The sequence below is a fragment of the Acomys russatus genome, chromosome X (assembly GCF_903995435.1).
Source record: "Acomys russatus chromosome X, mAcoRus1.1, whole genome shotgun sequence".
Taxonomy (NCBI): Eukaryota; Metazoa; Chordata; class Mammalia; order Rodentia; family Muridae; genus Acomys; species Acomys russatus.
The window spans coordinates 13,890,037-13,917,975 of NC_067169.1; the positions used below are offsets into that span (position 1 = coordinate 13,890,037).

General features: G+C 38.5%; 1 protein-coding gene across 5 annotated transcripts in view; it reads left to right on the plus strand.

Moving 5' to 3' along the window:
- Positions 1–27,939, plus strand: part of Cask (calcium/calmodulin dependent serine protein kinase) — a 337,437-nt gene that overhangs the window by 242,596 nt on the left and 66,902 nt on the right. For 3 of the 5 annotated variants that reach the window (XM_051141462.1, XM_051141464.1, XM_051141465.1), the window contains exons 9-11: positions 4,259–4,342; positions 9,427–9,526; positions 22,820–22,941. In XM_051141462.1, the coding sequence (XP_050997419.1) occupies positions 4,259–4,342; positions 9,427–9,526; positions 22,820–22,941 (306 nt within the window). Of the gene's footprint in view, positions 1–4,258; positions 4,343–9,426; positions 9,527–13,808; positions 13,827–22,819; positions 22,942–27,939 lie in introns of all 5 variants that reach the window. The other 2 variants (XM_051141460.1, XM_051141461.1) reach the window with 1 other exon arrangement.

The following is a 27,939-nucleotide window of genomic DNA, read 5'->3' on the forward strand; positions in this document are numbered from 1 at the left end:
TTGACATGTCAGTGAATCTTGATTCTCCTTGGAAATACTACTTCTAGGGCTGAGGGGGTATTGTTCAATGATCAGCACTTTCCTAACATGCATAAACCTCCAAGTATGGTCCCCAGTAACATTAAAGAGAATGCTGCTTTTAAAATACACATTCACCCTTTTGATATTTTAAAACTAATCTGTCTGATTTTCCCAGGAAAGAATACATTCTTCAGTACTTTCTTACTTTAGTATTAGTATGCTTTCTCCCTAATATGAAATAAACATCTTGGAAGATTCCTATTCCTTCTTTTCTTCCCTCAGTTTCATCTAATAAGGATCTTTTGTCATTTAGAAGTTACTTTAAGCCAGGCGGTGGTGGCGCATGCCTTTAATCCCAGCACTCGGGAGGCAGAGGCAGGCGGATCGCAGTGAGTTTGAGGCCAGCCTGGTCTACAAAGCTAGTCCAGGACAGCCAAGGCTATGCAGAGAAGCTCTGTCTTGAAAAACCAAAAAAAAAAAAAAAAAAAAAAAAAAGAAAGAAAGAAAGAAATTACTTTAAATGCCAGATAAGGACAATAGCAACTGTTTAAGTCATTTTTAAGATCCTTTATAAAAAGTCTTAGCTGTATACAGTTGTAGTGGCTTTCAGAATAGCTTATTTTGTTCTAGAAATTCTTGTCTCTACCAATGATTATAGTTCTCAACCTAAGTCTCAACTTCATACAGAATAGATTTCTGTCACCAAAATGTTCTCAAATGTCACTAACATAAAAGGAAAAGTCTGGAAAGCTGAACTCAGAGTCACTTGCTGTGTGTGAACTACTGTTTATTGCATTGCTTATGTGTCATCTGGAGATGATGAAGAAGTCAGTGAGGACCTTATCTACCTCAAGAGAGCAGCTTTAGGTTACATTTAGCCCTTGTTCCTATATGTCTCATTTCAGTAGATGGCAGTTATGTAAGCCATGGTTTAATGACAATGCCCTCAATAACTACAAAGTAAAGAAACAGACTGATGGAAATTCTTACAATAAAGAGTGTCCAAAGTCAAAAATATCATTGTTTTGAGTCAAAAATAATAGCAAAAAGAATTATTTCTTTGGTTAAAAAATAGGTCTTGTTTGTGTATTCCATGTTGAAAAGGAATCTGAGTATGAAACCAAGTAATATGTGAATGCCTTATAGTTGTTGACTTGGACCTGTTTCACATCTTCATCTATCTGAATTACTGACAACTTGCTATGAATATTCATTCTAACAAAAGTAGGATTAAACACACGCAGAGTTCAGAGTCACAGTGTAGTAAACTTTCTAGTCTGAAAGGAAAACAGAATCGTACTGTAAATAGCTTTCCAGATGGTACTAAGACAGTAAGGACACAAGGTTCTGCCCTGCACAGATTGCCTCTTCTCCATGGGCTTTTCTTGGGGCTCATTTTTCAGTAGTTTTTTGGTTTTTTTTGTTTTTTTTTTTTTTCGGGTCCTTCAACTTTGCAGGCTGCAGCCTCACACCTAGGCTAGGGTGTGTTAGGAATCAAAAATAAAATAGAGTAAAATAAAATAAATTAAATAGCAGCAGTGCCGGCCTAGGTTTCTCTTCCAACCCTGGGATCCCTACAATGTCTACCTTCCTTCCTTCAGCTCTCAGTCTTCCAGTCATAGCATCAAGGAACCTATCCAGGGTCTTTCATCATCTGAATATGTGACAAAATATACTTGCTCTGTGTCATCACTTGCCACTAGACAGTCCTTTCGGTGCTTTGATTCTGAACTGCTTTCCTTACTGTCAATACCTAACACTTTGGGGAAAGTGTTTATGCTATTAGGTAGGAAGTGTTTTCACAATCAACCGTAAACCTCTTTTGTTGCCATGTATCTAAACAAGACATGCATCTTTCCAGCTGCTTGCCCTAGTCTTCCCAGTTCAGTTGGAATCAGGCTTGTATTTACTCATACCCAAAGTTATGGTGTATCATGGTGTCTTCTTCCTCTTACTGTCCTTTTTCAGTCTGCCAGAACATCATGTTATACCTGCAAAGAAAGTAAAGAATTCTCAAAACTCCATAAGAAAACATAAAATTAATCTAAAATGTGAAAATACTTGAGCAGACATTTTTACAGATGGTGATAAGCACAGGCAAAGCTGCTCAGCAATAGTTATCTTTAGAGAAATCCAAATAATGCACAGTGATACAACCTCTACACTTCTGTTAGAATGGCTAAAATCAACATTACTGGGGGGACAGATGGCTTAGCACTGAGAGCACTGGCTGCTCTTCCAAAGGGCTCAAGTTCTATTCCCAGCACCCACATGGTGACTCACAACTGTAACTCCAGTTCCAGAGAACCTCATGCCATCTTCTGGACTGCACAGGCACTGTACACACATGGTGCACATATATACATACATTCAGGCAAAACACTGATACACTTTAAATAAATCTTAAAAAAATAATAAATGACTAACCACACCTAGTGTTAACAAAGATATAGGACATCTGTAAATCGTGCTGTTATTGTGAATGGAGAAATATACATCCAATGTGTAAAACAGTTTGACCACCTCTTAAAAAGTTAGATATAGCTCATTCACATGGCCCAGCCATCCTGTTTGTCCCTTAGAGAAATTAAATGTATAGTCATACAAAGATTGACTTGTATGTGAATGTTTATAGCAGGTTTTTTTTAACATTTATTTATTTGGTGGTATTTATCGATTTGTTATGGCACATGTTGTGCAGAGGGGGAGTTGGTTCTCTCTTTCTTTCATGTGGATTCTGAGGATCAAACTCAAGTCATGAGGCTTGGCAGCAAGCACCTCTACCATATCCTTATCCTCTCACAGTAAAATAAGCCCGACCTGCCCCATCCTCATCATCTCTTCCATCTAATCTGGGTCTCAACTCTCCTAGCACTGCCTTCTCTCTACATGGATCAATCTGCTTGCTCTTTATCAGAATTTCCACACATTCCCACTCGTGGACCTTTGTGGTGGGTCCTTGTTGTTCGTTAACCAGTTCCGACTTGTTTTTCTCAAATGGATAGTGAGATTGAGCATTTTTCCGTAATGTTTATTGGCCATATTTACTTCATCTTTGGCAATATGTCTGTTCATTGTTTTTTTTTTTTTTTTTTAGTTCCTGTTAATCCTTTGTACGTTATAGATATTACTTCTCTGTCAGATGTCTGGCTGACTAGCAAAGATTTTCCTCTATAGGCTGCCTTTTCAGTCAATTGACAGTTTCCTTTGTTGCCCAGAAGCCATTTAATACTACACGGGTCCCACTTGTTGATTGTTGACCCCATTTCTTAAGTGATCAGAGCCTTATTGAGAAAGACCTTCCCTGCGCCTGTATCTTCAAGTGTTTTCCTGCTTTTTCCTCTCGCAGGTCTTCCATTGAAGTCTTTGATCCATTTGGAGTTGACTTTTATGCAGGGTAAAAGATAGGGATCTAGTTTTATTCTTCTAAAATAAAGTTCAAAATTACTCTCGTCGAATTCTAAAGAGCTACTACCAAGGAAATGGCTTCTTCCTGAGCAAGGACTGAAGCAGACCCTGCATGGGAGAAGTAGCTTAATTAGATGCCTCTTAAAAAGAGTCCTAGTTGGAAGGCCTTATCATTTTTGTTGTCCGGTTCTTGCTGACAGTACAGAATGCTGAACAAGTATAGACTTAATTTTTAAGAACTCATTTTTACCTGACAGTCACTGACGAAGATAACTTCACGGCAATGATGTGCGTGTGAAAATGTCATAATGAAAGCTATTACTTTGCATGCTAACTAAAATAATTAAATAGAAAATAACTTCATACTTTCACAATCATTATGATAGCTTAAGCTACCCAACTACATGTCTAAAAATTAGACAATCTTTTAGTCCTTTATTCTTGCTAAAATATTATTTAGCCATTAATTGTAATGGTCATAAATCCTCTTTCAAAACTTGTATCAGTATATGGAGTAAAACAACCAATTTCTGAAATTAAGTCTAAACTTCACATTTAAGAATCTGACCTCCAGCCAGACATGTGCACACCTGTATCCCAGCACTTGGGAGGCAGAGGCAGGTGGGTCACTGTGAGTTCGAGGCCAGCCTGGTCTACAAAGTGAGTCCAGGGCAGCCAAGGCTACACAGAGAAACCCTGTCTCAAAAAAACAAAAATAAAAAAAAAATAAAGAAATCTGACCTTCATAATTTTTTTACTGACCTTCATAATTTAGGTTAAGCTATGCAATTTTTCAGTTGTTGTGTATGATCAGAATCTTCTTTTATAGGAACGGGATCGTTATGCCTACAAAATTCATCTTCCAGAAACAGTAGAACAGCTGAGGAAATTCAACGCAAGGAGAAAACTAAAGGTAAATTTTTAAAACCACCCAAAAGCTCAGTAGATGTTTTTATTCTGTTTTGATTCCCATAAACATTTCCCTGTATTGGCCATCATTTTTGCTATAGCTAAATTATTTCTAAAAATTATTGCCATTTCAGTAAACCTTTGGATTTTTTAAATCATTTAAGTTACTATTTCAGTATGAATCAAAACAAAATTTAACAACTAGAAGCAATATTATATTTTAGATTTCTTTTGTCTTTAAAATTCATAGCAGAGATAATGGTTACATTTTGAATCTAAGTTGTATTTTCTCAAACATAAATATTTTGACATAAATTATAGCATGACACATGTCATAATCCTACTGTTGAGAAAGCTGGAGCTGGAGGCCCATGAGTTTTGGGCCAGCCTGGGCTACATAATGAAACAGTGCTTCAAAATGTTAAAATAACAAAGATAATAAGACTTTGCATTTTTGAAATGTTGAAATGTGACCTCAGTTCTTTGGAAAAAGCACAATGACAATGACCCTCCATGGGGAGCCATTGTAGTTGAGAACTTTCTGAAAAATACCCAGCATTCAGTGGTGTAGTTCTCCAGCTCTGGAAGGAAAGCCTGGGCATAAAGATTGAGAAGAAATGATTGATGCTTGTTCAATCTGGGGTGCTGTATGTGTTCAGTCTGCTCAGTAAGTAGCTGACAGGATAATAGTCTCTAATGACATGACTCCTACCAACTACAAAGGGTCTTGAGTATTTTCAGATGTCCTAAATTAGCGTACTATTCACTTGTTACTCTTCATTACTTGAAGGTTATGAATGTTTGTATACAGCTGTAGATTTTATGTACATGTTTGGGAACCTCTCAGGTTCTCAGGAAGGCCAAAATGCCCAAAATGGTATCCACTAGCCACATGTAGCCGTGCAAATTTAAGTTACTTAGAATGTAAAAGTCCAGATGCCAGTTCCCCCTTCATACCATCATCTTTCAAGTGCTCAGCAGGCTAGTGGCTGCCATGTTGAACAGCACAGATACAGCACATTCCCACCCTTGTAGAAGATTCTATTGGACATTGAATGTTGCTGTACAGCAAGAGAACTTTTCACATAGCGTTGTTAATGATGAACATTCTTATTTAAGCTTTTCTCCCAATTCTTTTGTTGTCAGGAGTTCAAACAGACTCTTCTTCATCTGCCTTATAAAATCCTTAGATAGTGCCCAGAGACGTTTATTAAGGCTTGACAGCTTTGGCTTGACATTCACCTAAACTGGCTTCAAATGAAAAAGAAAATCTAGTCATTCACAGTAAGACATGGTCAGCTCTCTTGCAGTTAGTTTCCTGTCCAAAGAGACTGTCTATGCTTCTTTCTTAACTCTTCTCTCAATCTTTTTCATTCTTCACCCTGCTTTGGCTTCACATAGCATTACACTGTGCGAGGTTGAACCTTCCATGGTCCAGATAGAGCCGTTCCACTCAGGCTTGAGTTCTCCATTCACAGGAGACATGTACCTCCCCTGGTGCCACAGAAGCAGACTTGGAACAAAAATAGACAAACTGGTGACTAGGATTCATTTGGACAGGGCCAAACTATCACAACAAACAGGAGTCATGTGGATTTACCACATCCCTTTGCAGGGCTATTTAAAGTCTCAAGACCCGCCAAGCAACATAGAATTAGAAACATCAGCGTAATCATTGTGGGCTTGTTCTCATCCTTTCTTTCAGGAAACAAAGGTGGTAACTTCCTGGTTTCCAACAGCCAGCACCACACAGCTTATTTCCACCAGTGAACAGTTTAGGTGCCCACTCCTCTTTACTCCAGACAGTGACTTGAAGTTCCTCAAATTGGTCCAGCAACCTAATTTTTAAGACTTCCTTAGAAGGGACTGAAAAAGAAAATTCACTCTAAGCCAATTATTGAATTTTGGTTATGGGTAATAGAAGAAATAAGAGGTGCACAGCAATGCAGGAAAGAGCCCCCCGAGCTATGGTGGGCGCTTAAATCTTGGTTCTAACCCTTCTTCACTGGAAGCCTTGAGCAAATGACCTAAAGTATGCCTCAATCATCTTTATCTGTAAAGGATGCATAGTGGTAGCCGCTAATTCCTAGGAGTAGCAAGATTCAGTGAGTTACTGTTATAGCAGTTAGAAGAGCCAATGCTCCAAACATCTTTTTAACTATTAACTTGTAATTTTTGTTTATTATGATTTTAGTGGTACCTTTGATTTAGTAATCTATAAAGGACTGCAAATTTTTAATAAGCATTTTATACCATTTTTTGACTCATGCTAGTCATTCACTTTAATATTTTAAAGCTTTTAGGAACTTTTAACCTTTTATTACTTACTTATTTATTTTTTGTGCCCAAAGATCAGGAAGCACACATGCCATGCCAGGCATGTTGAGGTTGGAAGACAACTTGGAAGAATCACTTTTCTCCTTCCACCGTATGGGTCCTAGGAATTGAACTCAAATAGTCAGGCTTGGAGGCAAGCACCTTTACCCACTGAGCAATCTTGCCAGCCCTTAGGAACTTTTAAAAAATGTATAAAACACTGAAAGTTCTCCCACTTATGAGATGAATCTTTTAGATGGCCCATCACTGAGATTGACTCTCCACCTATAATAAAGTTCTGTGGCTCTGTGAGCTATTTTGAAACTGTTCTCCTGTTTCACATCATTTCCTTGCATTGGGTAGTGGAACCATATATGGTCACTGAACTGAGAAACTGAAGAAGCCAAACTGCTAGACTATTTCACAGCAATTCCTCTTGCAAGCTCTTTTAAGTACCAGTTTAAGTACTTGTTTATAGATCGTCAACTACAGAAGTAGCTGGGGGAAAGCCTTAAAACCCAGTACTAGCATATCAAGAAACTCGGTTGAACTTCCCTTGGAAATAAAACAAAAACATCTCTAAACTTCTGTTTGGGGCATGTGGGAAATTGATTTGATACATTCCACCCAGCGTTGAGGGAGCATGTACAATATGCAAAGTGAAATAAGATTCTTCTGTAGAAAGAAGACTCAACAATCACTATTTTTCCTACATGGTTGTTATAATTCAACATTTAAAACATCCTTGGTTTAACCTTACTTTATGGGAAATCTAGGCATTTGCCTCAAATGGCAATGTCAAAACCACTTGTGTTTTATTTTGTGTTCACTTTTTTTTTTGGTCTTTTTTATGGTGATGGTGGTGATAGTCATTGTTGTTGCTGCTGCTGCTGCTATTTTGACACATGATCTTGCTATGTAGCCCAGGCTAACCTAAACTCCCAAGCTTCCTGCCTCAACCTCAGCCATACAGCTGTTCTTCACTTCCTTCACTTTCCATTTTTTAATTGGAATGTAGAGAAAGAAACTTAGTGCCAGGGCTGGAGAGATGGCTCAGGGGTTAAGAACACTGCCTGTTCTTCCAGAGGTCCTGAGTTCAATTCCCAGCAGCCACATGGTAGTGGCTTACAACCATCTATAATGAGATCTGGTGCCCTCTTCTGGTATGCAGGTGTACATGCAGGCAGAGCACTGTATACTTAATAAATAAATAAATCTTTTTTAAAAAACCACCAAGAAACTTAGTGCCATCAAAAAAAAAAGTGGACCTTATGGAAATGCATTGCCACTAACATTTTCAAATGTTTGACAACAAGTGCCTACATGCATGGCAGATTTATCTTTTCTTCTAGAAAAGCTCAGGAGTTCAACATTTAAAATTTACATAGGAACTGATAGACTTAGACCACTTCAGTGATTTCATACTTAAACTAACTAAGTGAACAATTCTGTGTAGAGCAATGAAGGTTTGCACTCATGTTCTACCTCTATTTTAGTAGACTTAGTAATGATTTATACTTCCAGAATGTGCAACAGTTTTCAAAGCACTTTTGTGTCCATGAAGACTTTGGGCCATTTTATATAGTAAAGCAAGCTACATTCGTTTTCATGTTCTCAGTTTACCTATAAGAAGACCTAGAGAGGGTTAGAGATAGCTCTGTCAGAAGAGTGCTTCCCACACAAGCATGAGAACTAAGTGCCATCCCTATAGCACCCGCAGAAGAACACATAGTCCCCGCGCTGAGGCAGTGATAAGAGGATAATCACATCAGCAGTGAGACCAAGTGGCCGGCTCCTGAGGAGTGACACCCAGGGTTGACCTCTGGCCTTCACATGCACACATGTGCATGTACATTCACATCAACATGAGCAAATACACATGCAAGAATGAGAAAACCTAGAGAGCTTTAATGATCTGTTCAGGCAGTGTCGTGGAGCTAGAGAACAAGCATAGCATTTTTTCCTATTGCTAAAACAGTAGCTCACAGTGCTTTCCCACACAGTAGTCCTAAAGGATGCCAGGTGCCCCGTATGCCAGGGCTTCTCTATTATGGTTCACTGGGTCCTCTCTGGGGCTCCCAGGATCCACATGTAATCAAGGGTAGTGTTCCATGCCTATGATGGCAGCACTTGGGAGGCTATAATGACAGTAGGATCAAGAGTTCGGGGCCGCCCCAATTATATAGCAAGTTCAAGGCCAGCCTGTGCTACATGATACCCAGACTCCAAAAAAAATTTACATGTAGTTGATTCTGATGTGTAGCCTTATTGAAAATTAATGTGTAAGAGTGATATAGTCATTTTTACAAAAAGAGGAAAAAGACTGAAAAATGAAAAACTCACACTCCTACTACTCAGTGTAATACTGTTAGCATTCTGATATGTGCTTTCTGTTTTATAATTATTAACTATTTTTCCAAAGAAGCAAGCAGACTGTATACTATTTTGAAAACTTTTAAAAATATAATCTCTTTCAAACATCTTTCTATTTTATTAAATAACCTTTCCATGGCATCATTTTATGATGACAATGTCTTGTACCATGTGGTAGACGTACAAGTCCAAGATATAATCAGTTCATGCACTTCATTCTGTATATGTAATTAATGTAAAGTATTCTAAAAACTGTTTTGAGAGCCCCCTCTCTTCTAGCCAACATCTCTTACAAATTTTACATTCTGAATGATCCTTAAGCTGATTAACCATTGAGGTGATGCTTTATGTTTGTGTGTTTGTTTTAATTGTATACTTTTTCATCTTTTTTTGTGTTAGGGGGCAGTACTAGCCGCTGTGTCAAGTCACAAATTCAACTCCTTCTACGGAGACCCTCCTGAAGAGTTGCCAGATTTCTCTGAAGACCCTACCTCCTCAGGTAATTGAATAATTTCCTCATTAACCTGTGTGAGTCACTTAGCATCTATCTTTTCTCATCCATGCTAAATAATCTTTGTGGGAATTTAGTCAAGTCCTCCCAAGAAATTCTAAGGAAGTTTGTCACCCACCAAGTCCTAACTACACGTGTGTGGTTCCTCTTTATTTGAATACCAAAACAGTCCTCTCTGAATGCTCCCAAACCAACACTAAGCCAGTTTCTTTTTATCTCACCACATCTTCCCCTTTGCACACTCCAAACTCTGTATTCCATTTCATCCATGCCAATGTCGGAGTTAGACTCGCTGGATATTGATGATCGTCTTCTCCCACTGGAAAACCGTCTAGCATTAGATTTTCCCCCATGTCAACCACGTGGGATCAGATTCTGAGACAGCACTGCTTGAAATGAAGTCTTTCCGTGTAAAAGCTGTCTTAGAGTCACCAAGTTTCTTTCTCTGTAAAGTCTTTAACTCATGAATGCAAGTATTCAAGGAAGAAGCTTTAGAAGAGTTCCCTGTTGTAATGAATGATGTGCAAGTACTCCTTTAAAAAGAACCTGCTAGTGTTCATTCTATAAAATGCCCACATTTACATCTGACCCATGAAGAGTTCTCAAGGACCATTGACTAAAAATCCAAATGATCAATTTAGATGCAGAATGATTAGAGGGTTTTTCTTTCTTTCTTTCTTTCTTCCTTTCTTTCTTTTTTATTTTTCTCTCATTCAATACATCCCAACCACAGCTTCCCCTCCTTCCTCTCCTTCCAGTCCCTTCCCACTTCCTCCCCCCGCACCCCAAATCCACTGCTCCTCCATTTCCTTTCAGGAAAGAACAGGCCTCCCAGGGATAGCAACCAAACATGGCAGAACAAGTTACAATAAGACTAGGCACAAAAACCCTCATATTAAAACTGGGCAAGGCAACCCAGTAGGAAGAAAAAGGTCCCAAGAGGTGGTAAAAGAGTCAGAAACACTCTCCACTCCCACTATTAGGAGTCTCACAAATGCTCCAAGCTAAACAGCCACAAGATATATGCAGAGGACCTGGCGCAGACACATGCAGGCTCCATGACTGCCACTTCGGTCTCCGTGAGCCCCTACAAGCTGGGACTAATTGATTCTGTGGGCCGGATTCTTCTGACTCATACAATTTTTCTTCCCTCTCTTTGGTGGGTCTCCCCTGATGCTTGGCTGAGGGTCTCTATATCTGTTTCCAACAACTGCTGGAGGAAACTCTCTGATGAGGACTAGGCTAGGCACCAGTCTATGAATATTGTTAGGAATCATTTCGTTGGCCTTTTTTTTTTTTCCTTGGTCAGTCGTCGTTGGTTCTACCCTAGGTCTCTGGGCTATCCAGCTTCCTGATCCTGGCCATCTAGGCGGTGTCAAGCATGGGCTCCCTCTTGTTTAGTTACTTAACTCCTGAGTCATATATCATCTGGCCTCAGCTTTACTTCTGTTAGAGACAAACATTCTATGTGGTGGAATTTGTCCCTCTGATTTGATATTTTTCTAGTCTTAAGCTGGCTTCTTTAATTTTTGTGTACAAGCATTAACATCCTGACTCAGGACCCTTCCTACAGCATGAGTCAGTAGTGTGTCCCACAATCAGCAATATAAAAAGTGCTTCACCCCCCACCCCCCCCCCCCCCGAAGGGTCTGGAAATGCTTCTGCGTCTGCCCTCTCCTCACGGATGCATGCAACATACAGACTCAAAATCTCTTACCAATCAGGATGTGTCTACACCATATGCAAAATGACAGAAGTGAGTTTCCTAGTCCAGCATGTGTGTACTTCCTCCTTTTGACTTTTACCGATCAGGATATGAATCTTCCTCTTTTGAGTGAAGGTGATTTCCAGACACATTCAGAATCTTAGAGAAGTGATTGGGGGAAAAAGCCCAGAGGCTTCCTCTTGTGCTTCCTTAGAGCTGCCTGAGCCCTTATGGTGCACTGGGCTGGGGCACAGATGTGATAGTACATGTGCTCTGGGTCATTTCATCTCTGCCCTTTTTTTTTTCTTCCTACTAAATTTTGTTCCCATCCCTGGACCATTTTTAGAGCTTAAGCATCTGTCTTCTGGCTTTCAGCATAGATTACAGTTGACACTATTTAGGGAGAGTGGATCCAGGCATGGTTTTTAGTTCATATTTGTGATGACATGATAGAGTTACAACTTGTATTATATTTAGAATAAAATGTCTTTTGTGGATTTATGGTCAATGTCTATACTATACTTTCATCTTTTGAAATGGGCCTAGAAAACAGTATGGTCCATAGTCTTCAGAATTTGCCTTTAATTAATATTTTCCTCTTCCAGCTGAGAACTTAATAAGGCCTTAAGTGTTCTTTTCCTGAAAAAAATGAAATTTCTCTGTACAAAAAATTATCTATATTCATGGACATGTCTATTTATATTAAATATATTTTATAGCCTGCTTTTTCCCTTCTTCAGTACAATTTTTAAATGATCTGGTTGAAACAGTTTTTTAGTGTTGTACCGTGTTTCTTAGCAGACAAACAAACAAACAAAAACCTTCTTCCATCATCTTGTAGACTACCCGTAAGGTTTCACATTAATCCTTCACAGTTGGCTTCCCTCTCCTGCAGTCTCACCTTGTTAGATTCTGTTTCTTTTCTTTAATTCTGGAACTTTATGATTTTTTTTCTGAAAACAAATCTAGAATCTTTATTACTTTCTTTAAACAATCGCCAGGACTGGAATCACAGATAAATAAAAGGCATAGTTTTGCTTGGTTTTGTTATCAGATTTGGGGGGTTGTTTTCTTGTGGGGATTTTTTGTCCTTTTTTCTTTTTCTTTCTCTTTTTTTTTCTTTTTTTACAAATACAAATAAAACATGAAAAACTCTACCTTAGTGTGTATATTTTAAGTGGCCATGGGAAATATCTCTAAAGGCCTTTTTCACTGATACTATTAGGGTACTACAAACAAAACATAGAAGAATTAAAATCTAAATGCAAATCACTACCCTAAATGAAGAGAAAATTTTTATGTAGTCAGAGGTCAAAAGCAAAGGAGATTTTTAAAGAAAAAAAGTAACATTTTCCCAAGCATTTCATATAACTATCAGAAATTATTCATACATTTCTAAAATTAATTTTTAATACTAAGCCATTTTGAGGAAGGCATTCTGTCCTAATCAACATTACTGACCTATAGCCATCTGCCAACCCACAGCCTCTTTGCAGCCAACAGGAGTACATCAGCTGCAGAAGCCATTTATTTATTTTATCTGGCTCAGATAAAGCTTTGCACTTTTGTAAATGAAAATATCTACATTTGTTTTTCATTATCTCCATCTCATTTTTGGTATTTTCATTACTTTCCAAACCTAAAATCTTTCTTTTATCCTTACGCTTGTTTATGATAAACTCCCAAAGTTACCCTTTCCACTGTCTTTCTGTTAGAATTTGTATGGGTTTGTTTTACACTACAAAACCAGAAGCACTTTCTGCGGTTACCTGCAAGTGCATCCAAGCCCAACAAGAGCCAGGGAGCTGACTGCAGCGCCTGCGCTTATAGGGTGGTGCTGGAGATAGGCAGGAAGGGCTGGGAGGACAGAACAGTGCATCTCACCAGCTGCCCCTTCTTTATAGTGTCTGTCTTTGTGTTCTACCTTACATAATACGTCTTCTATTCTTATGAAATGATAGGTAGGCCTTTTTTTTTTTGAAAATGGGCCTAACAAAAGTAATAATTGGCAATCTCAATTTTGTCTGCCAAAGTTTCTTAAAATTGTTTCTACAGCATTCTTATGTTTGAGGACAGTGACTAAAGCTGCTTGCCCACAAAATACAGCATGTTATTTCCGTAAATTTAAATGTATTATTGTAATGAGTATGCATTTGAGAAAGTGTGAGTATTTAAAATTACAGTTTAAAACTTAACCAGCTCCCCAGCCTGTCGTGCAAAGAAGAACTGAACATGTTTAGGTGTGTCATTGTAATGTAGAAGATTTTTTTTTCTGGAAAATACTTTTCCATTTAGATTATTGAAACTCATTCATTATGCTTTTAGATTCACTAAGGTTACTGTTATAATAAACAGTGTCATGTTGCTTTGCTACTTAATTCATATTTCAAAGCAAAGAATTTAAAATGAGATCCCAAAAAATTGATGTCTGAAATTTGGGTGTGGGGGAGGGTGTTAGCTAGGGGGCTATGCTTGTTCCTTATGTAGTGGGCCTGACTATGGCTTGATGACCTGCTTGCTCTAAAATCATGTTTGTCCTTTGTCCATATGCTGCCTTCCTCCTAGGACTTCTAGCAGCAGAAAGTAGGTATCCCTTTGTTTTCCTCTAAGGTTTATCTTTATGCAAAAGTGTTTGGCTTTGCATGGTTCATAATCGGCTTGACTTTTTCCATGGCTGTTTGTGTTTTGATGTTTAAATGTGAATTTTAACACTGCCTGACCATAAAATGAGAACTTGTACATTCTGATTTCCTGAGGCATTGTTTTGTAACTTCATTTCTTACTTCTTCCAAGGGTGGGGAGGAGAAGGCAGTGTTAAAATTTCAGCCACGCCTCATAGTATATCACATCTGAAATTCAAACACAATTCTGGGGAAAAGGTAACAATTTATTTTGAAGTTGGCTTTTAAGAAAACTTTTAGGGTAAGTGTGAATTTTCACTTGACAATTTTGTTACCCATGAGTGGTTTTTATTACTGATACAGAGTCCGTTCTCAGTTTCCCACTGATGGACTGTGATGTAAACTCTGAATTCCCACCATCAGATACAGTGGCTGGAAGGCATAGAGATGCACTGGTACAGTCCCAGCACTCAAGAGGCTGAGGCAGAAAGGTAACAAGGTAGAAACCAGTCTGGGCTATGTAGTGAGAGCCTGTCTGAAAAAAGAAAACACAAACAAACAAACATTGGACTAATGACAGATATTCTTTAACTACAAAGAGATGTAATTTGAGTATGTGAAAAAATTACACTGTAAGAAATGTACACACTGAGCCAGGTGTTGTGGCACACGCCTTTAATCCCAGCACTCGGGAGGCAGAGGCAAGTAGATCTCTGTGAGTTCAAGGCCAGCCTCCTCTACAGAGCAAGTTCAGGACAGCCAGGCCTGTTACACAGAGAAACCCTGTCTCAAAATACAGAGAGCGAAGAAGAGAGAAAGAACTGAAACAGTCCAGATAATGTGCGTAGATTACAGCAATGTCAGCATTCAACATGCAAAATCAAACTTTATCTCAAAGTAATATTTACTAAAGGAAAGTAAATGTACATCAGAAAATCTGGATGCTAACAAATAAATTTGTTGTCACTTTTGTTGCATTTGCTATTTATAGCCAAATGTACAGCTGATACAAAAATCTCACCATATACTAGTGGTTTGTGGCTGACAACTGTAAGCACGTGTGGGTCAGAGGTAGGAGCATAGCTTTGCTAAGTGCCTAGCCTCAAGATCTCTTGTGATGGCACTCCAGAGCGTGAAGGCATGATTATGGGAGAAATCTTTGACACTCACCCAGTGATTAATAGGAAATTTCTGTTCTTCACTGGCTGTGGGCTTGTCTACCAAGGCTGTTCACAGCCTGGCAGATTGCTGCCTCAACAGAAATGACTTAAAGGGAAGGCACGAGTTGTTCCCAAGACAGCAAACAATTTTTACCCTCACCTCAGAAATAACATTCCATATGCTCAGGCTCCATGCCAGGAAAAGTAGTGGATCACAAATGGTAGGGATATCAGGAGACGAGATCTTAGGGGTCCAGAGGCTACATATCCATGCTGGTGGTTATAAAAATGGAATTCAGTCAAGCAAGCAATCTATCCCTCCCTCCTTGCCACCTTCCTTCTCCCCTCTTCTCTTTTTCCTCTCTCTTCTAACCTTTTTAGTCAGCCACACCTATCATCTTGAGCATGAGCATCCTATCAGTCATACTTACCAATCTGTATAGAACTTTACACTAATGAGCATTTAAGGCTAGCGGGATATTGTTAAAGTACTTTAAAAAGTACGGTGCTCAAAAATGATACTACTTGTGCGGAGTAGCACACACCCTTAGTCCCAGAACTAAGGAGGCAGAAGCAGATGGATCTCTGAGTTCGAGGCGAGCCTGCTCTACAGAGTGAGCATCTAGAGATCCTGTCTCATTAAAAGAAAATTAGGAATGTTACTACTTGGAAACAGACTATTTTAATAAACATAATGTCACTAGAATTGTAGCCTCTGTATGCTGATGAAATGTATATGTAAAGTTCTTTAAGAAACTTAAGCTAATACATTTTTTTAGGTACCTATACCATAATGTACACATAAAGAATCTGAGACATTTATCATTATAGACAAGTTTTCGCACCTGGAATTGGATATAGTACATCCGCCAGAGTTCAAAATATGTTTCCATTGTGGAGTGCGCTGTTGCTTATCACATGATTAAAAGACTGAATTTGCTTGGTGCATTGAAAATAAAAGCTGTTGTCTAGGCGAATGGTGGTGAGGAGAGTCAGGCTGCAGTTAGACAACGGGGAATACTTTTTGAGTGATGACAGTGTATACTTAAATTGGTGAGTTTAACTTAATAAAGTACACTTGAGTAAGGAAAAAAATCTCACTATGTAGCCCTGGGTGGCCTTGGATTTACTGTGTACACCAGGCAGGCCTTGAACTCACAGAGGTCTGCCTTCCTGTCTCCTGAGTACTGGCATTAAAGGCATGTGCCACCACACCTGGCAAAACTAAATTTTTAAACATTGTATTTTTTAGCTAGGGATAGGGTTCATACCTGTAATCCCATCACCCAAGGAGGCTGAACAGGATAATCATAACTTTGAAGCTAGCCTAAGCTACATAATGAAACCCCATCTCAAAAAAGGTATCATGGTTGCAATGGAGAGGCTTTGGTTGGGTGGTTACAGTGTATGTGTAGTGGTTCGGTGCTGTGTTACTGAGCCACTCATGAAGTAAGCAATAGAGGGCATTGCCACCCTTCAGAAGATTCGAGATTGCATTCACGTGCTGCATTTACTACTATTACCTAGTTGCATAGCTCTTCGTGTATACAAGAAATGCACACAGATCTTTCTTGAAATACCTGCCAGGTAAACATGGGAGCACCAAAGCCCACTGAATGGCAAACTTGAGATTTGTGTACTTTGCTGTGTTTAACTTTTATCTGAGAGACGAATTGAATTCTTTGCTGAACTGTTTGAGAGCGACGTTACTGGTGTTAGCCACTCTGCATTCCTCGTTCTCCTCAAAGTCAGGGGCTATACATGTGTTAGAGCACTAGAGCAAGCTGCTAACGCCTGTGGCAGGGAGGGGGGGTGTCAGACTTTTGCCTGTTTGGAATTGTTTACAGTTTCCTATGTGGGGGGAGAGTTGTGAGAGGAATGCTGAGAACCTCTTAGATTAAACATTTTGTTTATTTTTCTATCGTCCTTTTGAGTTTATTTTTACTTGGTAAATGTATGTGTGTGTGTGTGTGTGAGAGAGAGAGAGAGAGAGAGAGAGAGAGAGAGAGAGAGAGAGAGACTTTTCCACTCTTGTCATGAAACTGTTCTATATCCAAAGGCTTTTATTGACTTTAAAAGCATATTCCTCTTTAAATACATAGGCCTAGAAAACATTTTAAAATAGTTGACATATTTATGCTAATTTGACTACTGTTTCATAATAGTATCAGAAGACTTTTCAGAAAAGCTTGCCTAGAAGTGAGAAGTGGAAAAGCAGAAATGTTTAAAATCCAATTGTATGATTTGCAACCTGAATTTTTGGACGCATGCTTGATTACTGAATAAACTGCATAAGATGTTATCTTAAGTGAGGTACAATTGCTTTAATAAATTTATCACCGTAAAAGTTTGGGTCAAATAGTAGAAAAGAACCTCTTGTAGCAAATGCAAGTGGGGTTAAGAAGAGAAGAGAAATTACAAAGCACAGCGTTACTGAACACATGGTTCAGGTGGGAGCATTGCTGAGAATCAGGTGGTTCTAGGTTGGAGAGAAGAACGTTGTAACAGAAGCCACAGTCCGGTGCTGGGATTCACTCCTCTGCTCCCTTTCTCTCTGTGGACCTTGGCTAGTAGGTCATTGAATAAATATAAAAGCTCTTGCCTGCATAACAGGTGATTGGAAAAATCACATAAGATAACAAGAGTCCAAACACAAATTACCATACATGTGTTAATATGAAGATCATTCCCATTATGAATTGTATCTGGGCATGGCAGCTCACACCTGTAATTCTATCTCTTTGGAGAGTGAGACAATCAGATCAGGAATGAGAGGCCAGCCTGAGCTACATAGTGAGACGCTTTTCCTTTCCAAAAAGGAAAAATATTTCCTATGGGTAACTCACCCATTCCAGTACTTAACTCTAAATTCTTCCAAATTTGTTTACAAAAAATCTTTTAATCAAGGGTCCTTTGATAAAGCATTCTTTTGACCCACATTCTACAAAGTACAGCCCAAAATACAAAAGCAAGCATGACGCCTGCTGTTATGCCATTAGCTAGCTCTCACCTAGAGAGAACTTAGGGACTACTTATTGGTTGATTGATTTTTTTTTTAAGGTAGTTAGAAACTTACTCTATGAATTTTATAGGAAAAGCAAAAGTTTCAACCTTTAAAAAGAAAGACTAGTTCTTATATGACAATATTGATCTACAAAATGAATACTAATAATAGCTTAATCATGGGAGTGTGCAGTTACCACTACTGCCTGTATTTAACAGCTGAAGGAATAGCAATGGGGAAGTCCTACCAAAGTCTTTGTGTCCATTTGGTTTTGTTACCTCTTTTGTTGCTGTTGTTGAAAAAATATAGATATTTTAGAAGGCCTTGGGACGTGATTAGAGAGACCAGTTGTACACGCCTGTCAGGCCTAAAATGTGTTTTGTGGTTCTGCTGGTCAAACCCAAAGGAAGAAGTAATAAGACTGCAGGCCATGATGGTACAAGCAGAGGCTAGAAGATCTCTTATTATAAGTTCCAGGCCAGCCAGGGCTACATAGTGAGACCCTGTCTCCAACAAAACAAAACAAAACAGAAAGGGAGTAAAGAAGAAAGAAAGAAAAGACTAGAACAGGTTCTTTAAAAAGAAGCTATTGAAATGGCCATGGTTTGGGCTGGAGTGTAGCTCAGTAGAAGAATATTTGCCGGCCATGAATGGGGCCCTGGGCTCAATCCTCAGCTCTGCAAATAATAATAATAACAACAGCAACAGTGGCCAAAGGCGAAGAAAGATTTTAACATTGGACAAAAACATTTATTCAACTTGAAGGAAGAAAGAGGAATAAAATGAAACAATAATCTTCCTACACAATTGTAGAAAGGTCAAATGAGGGACCTTTTTTGGAGCTGGAAACAGAAGACTTGTGTGCAACTGAAGAAATGCTGCCTTTCATGAGGCAAAGTCTATTAAATAAGGCCTGTGTGTACGAGCTATGACGATAAACCACTCCAGAAGTGACAGATGAGAAGGCTTAGTAGACCTTTGGAGACCGTGAGAATGCAGGCTAACAGATATCTTCGAGGTTTTAGAAAGACATCCATCCATCCAGTGGCCCCATCAGCAGATTCATCTCTCCAACCCTATCCCAAGGTGTAATTTGCCTCCTGCATACACCAACCTGAGAGCCCCTTGAGGCCTAAGAGTATTTTTCTATTTTCCTTGAAGCCCCTACCTAGCAGCTGGCACAAAGGAACTTGGTTATGATTTGACCCAATAAGGAAAAGTTCTTTTCCCACCTACTTATCTGTGCATGAACCATAACTGTTAACGTTTCCTCTAGGCTTCCTAGCACAGCCAGTTAGTGTAGGAAGTCAGACAAAGCACAGACTTTGAAACTAGACAAGCCCAGAGCTGAGCACTAGTTCTACCATTTCCTAGCTGGAACTTTCTTGGACCCCCCCCCCACCCCCTGCCGGAAAGTAGATCTCCAATCTAGAAAGATGGGATGATGTCTGCCTTTCTGTGATGGCCAATAATAGAAACGGTTGTTTCTAGTGTTGTTATTATGAATTCTCTTTTTAATTTATTTTTATTATTTTAATTATCTATGTGTAGGGGAGGCATATATGCTGTGAGTACATGTACCCACAGAGGCCAGAAGCATCAAATTTCTCTAGAGCTGGGGTTGCAGTTGGGTCCTCTATAAGAGCAGCAGGTGAGCATAACCACCAAAGCCATCTCTCTAGCTCTTATTACTCATTCTAAAGGGCTTAATTCGGTGCAAGGCTTGTAGACATTATAAAATATATAGTATACAGATCTGTCTTGGGGATCTTATATAAAATAAACAGATACCCAGATGAAGTAAGTAACTCGTAGACTGTGCTGACAAAACAAAAATGACACAAGTACTTAGGGAGTTCGCAGATCAATCAGTAATATGTCCCTGGTCAAGTACAGGTGCAAGTGTTTCCCAGTCACCAGCCTGGCCATCTTACTAATCACTTAATATGGTTTTTTTGTTTTACTCTTGTTAGTAAGCTACTATATAGCATATATATGCACAATAATTACTAAAATGACTGAATGGAGATAATTAGGTTTTATGTTATCTGCTGACTTTATATAAAATCCCTATTTCCTTGATATTTTTATTATATTAGTTTCATCAGTTCAGGACTTTAGGACTGATTTAACAATTTGATAACCCCAGTATCATTTAATTCTGCTAGTGTTCTGATGTGTTTTGGGAAATCAGAGATTCAGTGGAGCCTAATTTTTTCTATATGTTCTCTTTCCAAATTTTTAATAAGAGAACTAAGTTGGCTATGTGCTACTTTACAGGGTTTTGTTTTTCTTATTCTTTGGGGTTTTTGTTTGTTTGTTTGTTTGTTTTGGTTTATTTGTCTATTTGTTTGTTGCTACAGTGAGCAAAATAAAAGTCCTAAGAGTAGATGAAAAGCAATAGATTGTGTCCATGCATCTTCAGGAAGTACCAATAGTTACTTCTCTATTAGTAAATGTTTAAACTGGTGTGTTCGTGCCATGGATTATACACCTCAGCAGTAAAGAACAAACTGGATAACTTTAGAGAACTATGTTAGGTTTAAAAAAAAAGAAAAGAAAAAAAGAAAGCCAATCCCCAAAGAGTATATGCTATGTGATTTCATTCATATAGCCTCCCTACAATGACAAAATTGTAAAAGCAGAGAAGAGATTGGTAGTTGTCAGGGATTAAAAGGAGCAGAATGGGAGGCAAATAAGTGGCTGTAAGGCATCATGGGGGTGCCTTGTGGGGATGGATGCTTTGTAGCATATTGTACCTATGTCACCATCCTGACTGTGATATGTACTAAGGTTTTTTCATATGGTAGTATTGGAGAAACTGGATAAACTTGGATCTTTGTGTCTTTTTCTTTTTACTGTACCTATAACTGTCCCAAAATAAAGACAAATTCTTTAATAGCCATGTGGATAGACATATGATTTGTGACGTAAATACTAAAACCTTAATGTTACTAAATGGTACTACAAAAATAAGTAACTTATGTAGCAACTTGGTTTTTACTGTTGTAGAAACCTTGGAACATATGGACAAGAACAGGGTGAATTAAGTAGGAAAATTATAGCTACTGTTACACTTCTAGTGTATTTAGTTCTATTTTCGTGTGTGTGTGTGTGTGTGTGTGTGTGTGTGTGTGTGTGTGTGTGTGTGTTGTTCTGTCTGGTTTTTAATCTTATTTAGGAAAATATAAGTTCCATAGTTTTATGTCTACTTTTAAATTTTTTATATCATGAGAATTTTCCTGTATGTTTACACGTTTCAAAAAACAGTCTTTATTCAGCATTATGTGAACATCCTATAATTTACGTATTTTTAATAAGAGAACTAAGTTGGCTATGTGCTGCTTTACAGGGTTTTGTCTATGTCTATTAGATTTATCTTCCATTTATGTGATAAATATCCTCATACCGAATCCTTCTAGTATTCTCTTTAGGGTAGATTTGGGAAATGAAATTAGCAAATTGAAACACATACGCATTTAAGGCTCTTTTATATATGTTGTCAGATTACCTTCTGAGGAGATAACCCTGACTTCCATTCTCACCAATAAGTGCATTGTAATGGATGGGATCAGAGACAAGAAGATCTTGAAATGGCTCCCAAGGAATATCTTGGTTTTGTCTGAACTAGGATTTTTTTTCAAACTCAGCACTGACTGTCAGATAACTCTTTATGGTGGGGTGCTATCCTAGACATCAGAGAATATTCACAGTCATCCCTAGCCTCTACCAATAGCCACCCTCCCTCCTGATGCTGTGACAACCCAAAATATCCCCAGCCCCAAAAAATGTCTCCTTGGAGAACAAAATCCAAACCCCTCACCCAGCCCAGGACACTGATCTGAAGACTTAACTACAACTGAAGCACTTATTCTCAGACTTTCTTCGTCTATACACACACGTTCTGAAGGCTCTTGGGGAGTTTTATGGGGGCATATATTTGCATATTGTCTGTAGAGTCAAATAGATCGATTGGTTCTTTAAGGCTGTGTAAATGACTTTGATAATGCTCACATGTCTCTTTCATTGATAACCAGCCTCAGGTGCTGAGCATGAGGAAATATAGGGAAACTGATTACACTTCCATTCTCTTTGCCCTACAAAATGACTTTCCTTAAAATTTCATGTGGTATTTGGATGAGTCCATTATGCCTATGTCTGTTAGTTTACCAACCCTTTGTCTTTGGTTCTATATAAATTCCTGAGTCAATAAGAACGACTTTGGCTCTTTTGACATTGTATGTAAAATTTTAAGAAGGAATAAATATACTGAGATCTTTGCTAACTAAAACTATTTTTTAAAAACAGTTTTTCCAGGCTTACTTTAAGCAGCAAGAACTCTCAATTGACAGTCTGTGCCTCTTATCTGTAGTTTTCTGTACTGTCGGTTCTTGATAGAATGCCCTTGTATGAAAGGCCCACCTGTGTTTTATTTCTAAAATATTGCAAAATGCCTCGGGGTCCTGGTACCTTTGCTGTCTAGCTGATGTATAACTTGCTGCACCCAGATCTTCCGTCATAGTAGTCCAGTTATGCTGACAGAGTACTTAAATTTAAATATACAAGCTCAAGCTCATTTTTAAAAACAAAAGGCAGAAATCCTTTGTTGAGAACAAAAACATAAAATATTCCGCCCTTAAATTATCTAAGGTACATTTTAACCTCTCCTTCATAAAAGCACATGCCTTCTGAGTTCCAATACTCATTGTTATGAAATGCAAGCCTAAGATTGCAAAAGATAGTGTGGCATTGACTATGTACCAGCAGTTACCTTTCCATTTGTCCCTCCAGGAGCCGTCTCTCAGGTGCTGGACAGCCTGGAAGAGATTCACGCACTTACAGACTGCAGTGAGAAGGACCTAGATTTTCTACACAGTGTTTTCCAGGATCAGCATCTTCACACACTGCTAGATGTAAGTCTTATCTTTTTGTATTTTCCTTCTTTGGGGAGCATTTAGTGTTTAGCAGACCCTTTTACTTTATAGGGATCTCCAGATCTCCATCATAGCACTCCTTTTTCAATTTCTTTGGATCTATGAAAAATGGGAGAAACTATCTAGTACAGATTCCAAACTAAATAAAACATATATGAAGTGCAAATGCAGTATAGCTTAGCCAGCTACAATGGGGAAATTGTATGTACTTATATTTATAAATAATTTGTGCATGCAATTGATAAGCAAGTTGTTTTTAGAGAGTGTAGCACAACTCTAATTTACCAAAGTATTTTTTCTGTTATAATAAATTAACAGTGTTTTGTTTTGTTTTGTTTTGTTTTGTTTTGTTTCAAGACAGGGTTTCTCTGTATAGCCCTGGTTGTCCTGAACTCGCTTTGGAGACCAGACTGGCCTTGAACTCACAGAGATCAACCTGCCTCTGCCTCCCAGAGTGTTGAGATTACAGGCATGCGCCACCGTGCCCGGCCAAATTCTCAATCTTAACAATGATTTCTTTCTATTGCCTTAACATATTATTTCTCAAGTATGTATACAGAAGTGTTCAAAATTAATGAGATACAGTGCAGTGGAATAGATTCACACACATACATATTTAACATCATGGGACACTGATATTTGTAAATTTGGTGTCTTCTTCAAACATAAGAGGATGTTCCAGTTATTCAATTTGGCTAAGCCAGATGTGGTATCAGCTGTCTCATTGGGAAGTAGAGGTAGGCAGATCTCTATGAGTTTGTGGCCATCCTTGTCTACATAGAGAGTTCCAGGACAGCCAAGACTATATAGTGAGACCCTGTTGCAAAAAATAAAAGAATAGAAACAGAAACTGACCATTCATGCCTGCCTTCAATGTAGTCACAGAAAGCTTGGTTGATTTCTACAGTGAACATTTTCTTGGATGGTTCTGATGGTAATAGTATATTTCAGTTGTTTTATAGGAAGCTCTTTCCCTTAATGAAAGAGCAAAGCTTGCTTTGAGAGACCTAGAACTGTCCTGTACTACTTGACTCACCCACTGTAAGATGCAGATTATAATAAAGCAAAATAACATTTATAGGATATTCCATAGAATATTCTTCTGCAGTAACACTATGGCAGGAAAGGAAAAAAGATCTTTAACTGATTGGCTAGTTGACTTCTAAACTAAGTGTGGGATTCGGGTGTGCATTATTATTATTATACCAAAAGTGCTAAAATGTCTTGAAGGAAAGAAACCTTTTGAGATTTAGTTCATAGCATTTCTCAGGTGCAAATGCTTTACTTTGAAATCCTGTAGAGCCCTATTTTGATGAGGAACACTATAGGGAAAGCTGAGCCAGAAATATTACATGATGATTCAACTTCACACTGTATAATTGTAGTTATTGAACAGTGGCTTCTCTTCATAAATTTGGTCAACTAAAATTAATTATATTTCCTTAGTTAGTTTGGCTTTTGAGACTGTGTGGGTACATGTGCATGTACACACATCTATACACATGCATGTAAAGGCCAAAGAGTGACTTCTTTGCTCGATCTACCTTATTATTTAGGACAGGGTCTCTTATTAACTCTGCAGCTTTTTTTTTTTTTTTTTTTTTTTTTTTTGACTAGGCTGACTGGCCAATGAGCTCCAGAGACCCTCCAGCATTGAGATTACAAATAGAGTGCTGAGCCTAGCTTCTTATGTGCATTCTGGAAATCCAAACTCAAGTCCCAGTACTCACACAATACATACTTTAGTCACTGACCATCTACCCTTCCCCTGGCTTGGCCTTTTATATAGTACATATATGAATCAGCCCACTAACTGCTATAACAAACAATTCTAAAGTATGGGTCTAGGGGTTGGAGAGAGAACACTTGCTGTTCTTCCAGAGAACCCAAGTTCAATTCCCACCACCCACATGAAACAGCTCACAACTGCCTGTAACTCTAGCTCTTGGAGATCCAACACCCTCTTTTTGCTTTTATAGGCAACTGCATTACAGGCACATACTCACACATAGACATGCATTTACACATAATTAAAAATAAACTCTTTACAATGAATGTGGAGCTGGGAAGATGGCTCAGCAGGTAATGGTGCTTGTTGCCAAAGTTGATGACCTGAGTTCTACCACGGGACCCTACATGGTGGAAAGAGATAATCAGCTCTTCTAAATCATTTTCGACCTCTTAACTTTACAATGCCCGTGGCCTAGAAAATACAGTTTAGACCCAGGCACAGACTGGGCATGGAACTCGGTGGTAGAACACTTGCTCAGCATGTACAGTATCCTTGATTTGATCCTCAGCACTTAGGAGACTAAGGCAGGAGGATCACAAGTTAGAAGCCAGCCTTGTGTAAATAGTGAGACTGTCTCCAAAAGAAAAAGGCCAATGAGGCGACTCAGAGGGTAAACACACTTGCTGCCAAGCCTGATGTCCAAAGCCCACATAGTAAACTGACTCCACAAAGTAGGGTGAGAGCCTTTGAGCACATTGCCATCTCTCCATCTTCCACTACTCCACACCCCATGGGTGGTGTGGATTGTTATGTTTTGCAGGGTCCTTAGGAGTGACAAACAGTGACATGAATTAATTCAGGTTGCTGAGCCCCCAGGGAACCATTTTATGTTATTCTTATTAATTCAGTAACACTCTAAATATGTAAAGTTCGAGACCAGCAGTTTTAAGCTGACAAAACAAACAGGAGTGAGTTCCTAAGGCTGACTGAAGACCAGCTGAGGGCTTTGTTGGTCCTGGTCATGGTTATAAATTTAAGCAAGTTTGGCATCCAAAAGGACATCATTAGAATTTGAAGAAAGGAAAATTACCTGTCATTTGCAGTGACATCAGAGAACCTGGAGAGCATTACGATGACTGTTAATAAGCCAAACACAGAAAGACAGCTGCAGCGTGATGTCTCTTATGTGTGGGCCCTAGCACTAGTCTCCCAGAAACTAGGTAGAAAGAATAATCATTATGAGCAGCAGAAGAAGCTAGTGGTGAAAGTGAGGAGAGGTTGAGCAGTGGTCCACAGGTGCTGGGGAGAATGTGATCTCATCGTCTTCTGCACAGTAGGGTGGCTTTGCTTAACAATCTCATATTGAATGGTTCCAAATAGCCAAAAGAGAGGACTTTAAGTATTCTTACCACAAAGAAATGATAGAGGTATGAGGCGGCAGATACACTAACTACCTTGATTTGATTGCTACCCAAAATCTGCATATTAACATATCACACCATTCTCTGCAAATAATGTCCAGTTGTTGTGTGTGAATTTACAAAAGTGGGGAATCGTCTCTCTCTCTCTCTCTCTCTCTGCCAAACTTTGACAACTAAGTTTCAATACTTCATTCACTGGCTGCCATACCTCTGACTGCTAGCATGTACTGCCATTTTAGTAGTAGATATGATGCCCCCAGTAACCAGTAAATGAATTACTAAACCCACAAAGCTAACTCTAGGAGTAGCTTACTTTAGATGTCGATTTATAAAATGGACGATCTCATAGATGAAGTAGTGTGCTGTTTTTAAGTAATATTTTTAAAATATTGCATTAGAAATAAGCAAGTGCTTGGAATCTGTCGTATTTCATGTGGCTGACATCTTTATTGTAATGCTTTACTGCTTAGGGAGAGAATTTTTTTCCATCTAGCCTGCAAAACTACAACTCTAGATTTACTGTTTTGTGGTTTTGAGATTATATTAATTTAGTAGACATGTTTGGAATAGAATATTTTTTGAACTCAGAAGTTTCCTAAAGGAAAAAGAAGTAGAAGTTTTACAGTAACCTGCTGATGATGGGTGGGTTGGTTTGTTTTTAGTTTTTAGTTTTGTTTTGTTTGTTTGTTTTTTTTGGTTTTTTGTTTTTTGGTTTTTGTTTTGTTTTGTTTTTTGTTTTTTGGGGGGTTTTGTTTTTGTTTTTGCAACTTGGGGTCTGAGAAATGAGTTACAACAGTTTGAATGTGTAAAGACATTACCAATCAGGAAATGCCAAGCTGGGATTCTCATGAATTCTGGATTTAAATGTCTGGAATGAGAAGCCCTGAGGACCTTTGGAGGCAGAGTTACCGTCCCACCCCCAATGCAGCCTTAAACAGTCAGCAGCTCTGGCAGGTGCAAGTCAGCTGGGTGCTGGGCCCAGCCCAGTGGCAGTGCTCTTGGTGCTGTTGTGCACTTCCTAGGGCTGAAGATCAAAGTGCTTTTTGCTTTGGGAGTCACCTATTCTACCATTTCTAAGTGGCTACACAAAGCTTCCTTGTGTTTCCATCTCTGTAGTGGGAAAGTACTACAAGAAACAAGATCCCTGAGAGCTGGATTAGCTGGTGCTTTTTAATGTAGATATTTAAGCTTGATATGGTCACTTTTTTCTGATCTTATCAATGCATTTTCTTTTTACTTCCAAATACATATGGACCTTATTTATTTATAATAAACCCCTTACAGAAAGAACAGGTATGAAACAATCAGGAAAGCCCTATGTAAAAGTTACATTCAAAATGTTTATCTCATTTCTATTTGGCAACGTGAAGAAAATCCAATGTATCCTATCTAGGTGAGTCTAAACTTTTGTACCTAAACCATTCTCCATCATATCTTGTATTTATCAACTTAAAAAACATCTTTCTAGACCTTAAAACATTTTCTTAAATCTTAAACAACTTAAACCTAACTGTGAAACTGTAACTATCTGGTCTTCAACCCCATCAGAAACTTGAGAAGGAATAAAATTATTACTTAACTAGGAGTGCAGGCAAGCAGCTTCCAAAACTAAGAAATGACAAAAACAGTTTACTGACTGGTCAGTCACCCATTCTCTCTCTGTAACATTGGAGGACCAATATGCTCAGGTTTTAAGAAGCAACAAAAAAAAACAGATACAATTAGGAATAAAGCAAGGGTTGTCCACTCCTTTTTCCTTACTTTTTAAAAGTTACCATATATTAATTATACAAAACAATTAGTTTCATTCTAACATTTTTATGC